The 7,177-nt window shown below is 40.6% G+C and overlaps 1 protein-coding gene and 1 long non-coding RNA gene across 2 annotated transcripts in view; both read left to right on the plus strand.

Moving 5' to 3' along the window:
• Positions 1 to 3,184, plus strand: part of LOC144236845 (uncharacterized) — a 29,532-nt gene extending 26,348 nt beyond the window's left edge. Inside the window, exon 3 of the long non-coding RNA XR_013336665.1 lies at positions 2,929 to 3,184. This is a non-coding gene — a long non-coding RNA (uncharacterized LOC144236845). The remainder of the gene's footprint in view (positions 1 to 2,928) is intronic.
• A 2,524-nt stretch (positions 3,185 to 5,708) lies between these two features.
• The window catches only part of SMS (spermine synthase), a 63,231-nt gene continuing 61,762 nt past the window's right edge, over positions 5,709 to 7,177 (plus strand). The window contains exon 1 of the mRNA XM_077770518.1: positions 5,709 to 5,757. Within this exon, the coding sequence (XP_077626644.1) occupies positions 5,709 to 5,757 (49 nt within the window). The remainder of the gene's footprint in view (positions 5,758 to 7,177) is intronic.

The following is a 7,177-nucleotide window of genomic DNA, read 5'->3' on the forward strand; positions in this document are numbered from 1 at the left end:
AAGAGGCTGCTTTTCAGCTTTCTTATCATGTGTTCTTTAAATATTTTTAAAATTTTTTAATGTTTTAAAATGTTTGTTTATTTATTTTGAGAGAGAAAAAGAGGCAGAGAATCCCAAGTAGGCTTTGCACTGTCAGTGCAGAGCCCAATGCAGGGCTCAGTCTCACAATCCATGAGAGTATGACCTGAGTGGAAGTCAAGAGTTGGACACTTAACCAACTGAGTCATCCAAGTGCCCCTAAATTTTATTTTAAAATTAAAATAGTGTAAAATATTTTTCCATTCCATTCAATTATATTCTTTAGATGTAGTCTTTAGGACTACATTTCACTTAAGCTGTTGCAACTCGTACATATTGCTGCACTGTACTTCCTGGCTTGAGTACATGAGTCATCTCCAGTATTACACATAAACGCATTATCACTCTAGTTAGGATCAGAAGATTGAGTAAATTCAATAATTCAGTAACTTCCTATGTACTAATTTAACATTGAAAGGTGTTTACTTTAACCTTTTATATAGAATGTACCACTTACAGGGATACATATGTGAATCATAATTGGTAACCACATTGAAATACTTCTTATGCTTTAAACTATAATGGAATTAAACTATTTTTAAAATAAGAAGTATGGACTAATTTTTAAGTTTTTTTTTTATTTTTATTTTTTTTTTAACTTGTAAGTTTAAAATGAAGGCATACCACTGAGGGGGAATTGCATGGAGATGCAGATACTAGTAATGTGCCAGAAAAAGGAAAAAACAAAGAGATTAGGGACACCTGGGTGGCTCAGTCAGTAAAGCATCCAACTCTTGATTTCAGCTCAGGTCACCATCTTACGGTTTGTGGGATCAAGCCCCAAGTCAGGCTTTGCACTGATGGCACGGAGCCTGCTTGGGATCCTCTCTCTCCCACTCTCTCTGCCCTTCCTTCACTTGTGTTCTCTGTCTCTTTCTCTTTCTCTCTTCCAAAATAAATAAACTTAAAAGAAAACCAAAGAAATTAGAAGAAAGTATGTTTTAAGTGTCATGTAATTTGCTGTAGCAGACCAAAACAGAAAAGCTATTTGTTGCTTTCTTGTTTGAATAAAGCTGAATAAAGATACTAAAGTGGACAATAATAAGGGACATTTTTGGCAAATACAGAGTGAATTTGATAAGAATAGTCAAGAAAGAATCAATAAAATTAGTTGCTTGCATTCAGAATTGAACATCCAGTGAATATTGTTTTTAAAAAATGATAACATTTTCTNACATCACTGCTTATAATAAACAGGTGAAACAGGATGTAGGTTAGAGAGACAGGGAATTAGGCGCTTGGGGATGGGAAGGCATAACAAGGTCTGTTTAACCCTTTTGCTTCTAGAACCAGGAAATCCTTTCATTGTAAATCATCAAAACAAAACTCAACAGATAAACCAGGCTCTGCACCATCTCTCTGGGGCAAAAATTTGTGTCAAAAAAAAAAAAACAAAAAAAAACCCAACAACAAAAAACCAGTTTTAGATTGCTCAGTTCTCTGAAACAGCCTCTATGAAAAGCGTCATGGATACAGTTGTTAAAACTGTTCAGATATATGTGTAAATGCTTTGACTCATCACCAGTGGTTACAGAACTGTTGAAAGAAGCAACGATTTTAATGATCTTGTGTTTGTTGCCAGTGCTCGTTGGTTGAGCCACAGTGAGTTTTACAAAGTTGTATTGTGCTGTTGACTGCAAGTCAAGGTTTTCTTTTTTTTTTAAAGAAGTTTTTAATGTTTATTTTTGAGACAGAGAGAGACAGACCATAAGCATGGGAGGGGCAGAGAGAGAGGGAGACAGAGAATCCAAAGCAGGCTCCAGGCTCCCAGCTGTTAGCACAGAGCCCGACACGGGGTTCAAACTCACAGACCGTGAAATCATGACCTGAGCTGAAGTTAGATGCCCAACCGACTGAGCCACCCAGGTGCCCCAATCAAAATTTTCTTGAAACAAAAAGAATGCTTGCTAAATATTCATTAATAAAAAATGGCAATATGATTTACATGTCTTCCCATAGATATTACAATGCATATGAACAAGATAAATTTGAAGCTCCAAGGAAAGGAAAAGCGTATTTGGGATTTAACTAGACAGGTATAAGAATTTTTGTTAAAATTGGCACTTTTCATGATTCAAACCAATAATAATAATTTCATACATTATTCTAACATGAATCAATATGCAGAAGATTTTAATATAATAACGTTATGTAAATTGGCTGTAAAAACTAAAAAAATAAAGAATGCTTTGTTTATATTGATAAATTTAGTATTGGTTTTCAAATAGCACAATACCCCTTTGAAACTAATACTGAGTTGACACAAATTGATGAATTTATTTAGCTTGGAAAGATGCAGTTTTGAAGTCGAAGAAGTTAGCAGAAACCCAAAGACAGAGATGTCCTGGCAGCCACAGGAAAAAGTTTTCAAAGATGTAAAATAACAAAGAAAGATCAAGTAATAAAAGAAGCAGAAAAAGTGAACAAAGATTGCCAAATGTAGCGAAAGCCCAGGCATGTTGGGGGAAAAAAAGAATACGTACACACACACACGTGCACACACTTACACACACTACACACAGGTGTGTTTGGGTACCAGTCAGCACCAATGTGAGGCTTTCCTCATTATACTGAGCAACAGGTGGGAGGGACAGGCAGAGGCAAGAAGCTGGATTGATCCAGGGTTGTGTTACGAGTGTGCAGGGACAGAGTACTGGGGCTGGAGGGCTTGATGGTGCCAGGACCAACCACAGAGAGAACATGGAAAGGAGGTGAGTGAGAGAGGGAGGAGGAAATAGGGTGGTCCAGGGACTGAAGGTCCTGATGTGATCAAAGAATAGGCACAGCACACATATTTTGCGTGGCCCTTGGCCTGTATGTGACACTGCCTCCTCCCCCGCCCCGCTCCAGGTATTCACAATTACTGGAGCTGAGATCAAGGAACTGACACAGGGCGTTGGCTGAAATCTTCCACCCAGAAGCCCAGCTCCACCCAAGATGAGGCAGGCATTGAACTGAGGTCATACAGGTGTCAAACTTGGCAGTGAAGGTGAGCTGGGACCTGGAGGCCTGGTAGAGTGACTGGATAAGGCATGGACCTATTGGGGATTTTTATTAAATCTGTGAGCAATGGGCTGAAAGTATCAAAAAGGAGACCTTCCTGTTATCCTCACCCCTGCACTTGAAAAGGCAGACTGTTTCCCTTAAGTCAAGCCTGCCTGTTCCCAAGAGATTCAAGCATATCTTAGACACTGCTGTGTCATAGACGCCTCAGGAGCATTTGGGGGGTTTGTCCTTCTTTTTAACATTCTTCTGTTTTCTGTGCAGTCACTGTTTTGATCACTTTATTTTGGTAATAATTTTAACAGAAAATTTGCAGAAAGAGTAGAGGGAGCTCTTCTCTTTACCCAGTTTCAACCATCATGGACACTTTATCCCATTTGCTTTATCGTCTCTCTCTTTCTCTGCATATATAGATGCATTCACATATCTATACATGCATATATAATTTCTTTCCAAACCAAGAGTTAGTCAGAGACATTATGCCCCTTTACCCAAAAGGCTTCAGGGTGTAATTCCCAAAAACAAGGACGTTCTGTTATGCAACCTCAGTGCACTGATCAAAGTGAGGAAATTGAACATTGCTACAAAGCTATTGTTTAATCCACAGTCCTCGGTCCACTTTTGTCAGTTGTTCCGATAATGTCTCCGATGGCTATTTTTCTTTCCAGCTGCAGGATCCAATCCAGAATCACACATTGTGATTTAGTTGTCATAGCTTCTTAGTTTCTTTTCATCTGGAACAGTTCCTCAGCTTTTCTTTGTATTTCTTAACCTTGACATTTTTTGAAGAACATAGGCAATTCATTTTGTGGAAGGTCCCTTAGTTGGAGTTGGTCTGATGTTTCTTCATGATTAGAGGAATGTTGTGCATTTTTTTGGCAAGAAGACCTCAGAAGAGATGCTGGGTCCTTCTTAGTATTCTGTAGCAGGAGCCACGTGAGGTCAGTTTGGCCCAATCAACAATCTTATCTTTACTTTGTAACAACAGCAGGATGTTCTTTTAGCTTTATTCTTTCCATCTGGCAGATATCTTGCATTGCAGCATAATTTTCCATTTTGCACATGCATAATAATGTGAAGTTTCTATTTCTGATTAATTGCAAATAACCAAAATGCAATAAACTGGTGTTTTTAAAGGAAACATGTTTAAAATAATATGTGTTGGAGGGCCTGGGTGATTTAGTTGGTTAAGTGTCCAACTTCGGCTCAGGTCATGATCTCACGATCTGTGAGTTGAAGCCCCGCTTTGGGCTCCGTGCTGACAGCTCAGAGCCTGGAGCCTGCTTCAGATTCTGTCTCCCTCTCTCTCTGCCCCNTGTTTCAGATGACAATGAGAAAACTATATATTTGTAAATAATTTTGAGAATATGCAAGTTAAGACTAAGAAAAAACTTCCTGACACAATGAGCATATTTGGAAAATGGTAACATCCATATATCCTTAGTGTGCAAGACTTTTATGATTTAACATGGTGATAATGCCAGGCAATACATATACAACCAGAAAAACGTATGGGCTTAGTGGGGAGGAGTGAATTATCATCTGCGATGTGCATCTTAAGAGTAACTGCTATGTAACAATTTTAGGCAGATTCTCAGAGCCTGACAGAGGGGGGTCGTGGGACTGGTTGTGCCAAGGGGAAGAAGCCGAAAATGGAGCCAAAGAAGATTTTAAAATCAGAGCTGTGTCAACATGCATAAATTCACTTGCTTTCAAGAAGCTGCAATGGGATCCAGGAACCGGAAAAAGAATATTTATTATTTTGCCTTTGCATGCCAAAATGTAATCTCTGTTTTTCTTCTACCCCTTCCTTTAAACAACAGTCGTCTGCATGTAGAATGAGTATATTTTAAATGAACCACTCAGTGCTTTTATCTGCCTTTATTTCCAGTACTGAGTGGCAGCATGATAGACTAGAAATTCTCCTGACTTGTGGCGCTTTGGTGGCTCAGTCAGTTAAGGGTCCAACTCTTGGTTTTGGCTCAGGTCATGATCTCACAGTTCATAAGTTCAAGCCCCACATCAGGCTCTGCGCTGACATTGCAGCAGCTGCTTGGGATTCTCTCTCGCTCTCTCTCCCTCTCTCCCTCTCTCTCTTTCCCTCTCTGTCTCTGCCCCACCCTGCTTCTCTCTCCCTCAAAATAAATAAATAAACTTAAAAAAAAAACAGAAATTCTCCTTATTTTATGGTCAGACTAACCCACGTTCCAAACGTCACTCTGCCACAGACTGACATGTGGCCTTGAGCAGGTCACTTGGCCTCAGTGTCTCTGTCTTTAAATGGGGAATAGATTTTGCTAGATTGGAAGGATTAGAAATGACATACTTTACAAATACTGTGGCCCATAGTGGACAGCATTCAATAATGGAAATTGACATAAGAGCAATATAGTTTAAAGAAAAGAGCCCTGGATTGGAAACTGGGGCACCAGGATCCAGGTGCCTGGTGCCTGGTTCACCAACAAGCACCTGACCATGGCTGGTCACTCAAACTTCCTGGATTTTAGTCCAAATAATGAAGGCGTGTTGGTTGGAGAGAAACAGAGGTCAAGTACAAGAGCTGATGCCACCCTGTGGGAACACAGCTGAGCAAGTGAGCGGGCTGTGGCTGACACTTGATCTGAGCCATGAATGATCACGTGTGGGTCTTTCCACTGGTCAAAGGAGGTGTTTCAGGTAAGGACAAAGACCAAGGGGTCGGTAAGTGAAAGGGCAAAGTGTTGCCATGTGGCAAAATGGCAGCTCCAAGCCAATCCCAGCGCAATCAGCCTCTGGGACTACCTCTGAGTGTTGAGTTGTATCAAATACATTTTAAGATAAGTGGACCTTCTGTGGGCTTTAGAAATCTTTTAGCTTTTGCCATAGGGGAATGGCAACTGAAATGGGAGTTGCTCTATAAGCACCAGGTACTCACCATGTGAACTGGGGCAAAGGAAACCACTAGTTAAATATAAGTCTTAACTCATTAGTAATTCATAATTAATCCTTCTATCGGGCTTTTTACACACTAGACACTGTGCTAAGTGCTATACTTCCATTAATTCACCTGATCCTCAGCATGATTGTGTGAAGGAGGTGCTATTATGATACTCCCTTCAGAGATGAAGAAACAGATGCAGAAAGATGAGATCATTTGCCAAAGGTTGCCTGCAAGCAAATAGAAAAATCAGGATTAGGATCCAGGCTGGCTGGCAAAGGCCCTGATCCTAATCATTCTGTGAACTGTCTCTCTAGAGACTAAGGAAGTAAGGAATCATTCTTACAGAAAAATACAGTGCTAGTTAACTAGCACTGATATTGAGACTTTAGTCACATATTCAAGTACAGCTGTACTTAAATGCTGCATTCAGACTAGAAACCAGGTGTTACTTTTGGACCCAAATACACTCCATTATTTTCTTCGGTAACACTTTTGATTATGTCATTATTTGGGCATAGGTGCTTAGGTAATGCATTGCAATAATTAAGTCTCCCCTCCCCCTAATGTGCCATTCTTTGCTGGAAGTGAGAGGGAGGGAGGAAATGGAGTAGGCTGGACAGCATTTTATGTCGGGGCTTTGTGTCAAGTAGAAGTTCTCTTAAAAAGGCTGGCCCAGGGTGCCTGGGTGACTCAGTGGGTTAAGCTTCTGACTCTTGAGATCTGCTCAGGTTGGAATCTCGTGGTCGTGGGATGGAGCCCCATGTTGGGCTCCGTGCTGAGCATGGAGCCCGCTTGGGATTCTCTCTCTCCCTCTCTCTGTCCCTCCTGGTTCGTGTGCACTCTCCCTCAAACTGAATAAACATTTTTCTAAAAGTCCGGCTTGGTGTATCTTCTCGGGTTGTATGACAGGGTCAGGTTGCCAGTTTTCCTTCTAAGTCAGGCTTTGTCAAACTGGAGGAATGCTCTGGGGTGTTTGTGAGTCTGCAGGGGTAAACACAGCGGCTACAGGTTAATAGCAGGAACTGACTCTCCATGTCTTTGTGTCCTACATGCTAGGTCTAAAAGAGTCAACAGGGACACAAATGAGGATTATGACTGTCTTGAGGAAAACCCGTTTTGTTATTTTCTTGTCTTAAATAATTATCCAGAGTTCTACCAACAAACGTCTCGGGGCTT

This window comes from Crocuta crocuta, unplaced genomic scaffold (genome assembly GCF_008692635.1).
Source record: "Crocuta crocuta isolate KB4526 unplaced genomic scaffold, BGI_CrCroc_1.0 scaffold488, whole genome shotgun sequence".
Lineage (NCBI taxonomy): Eukaryota > Metazoa > Chordata > Mammalia > Carnivora > Hyaenidae > Crocuta > Crocuta crocuta.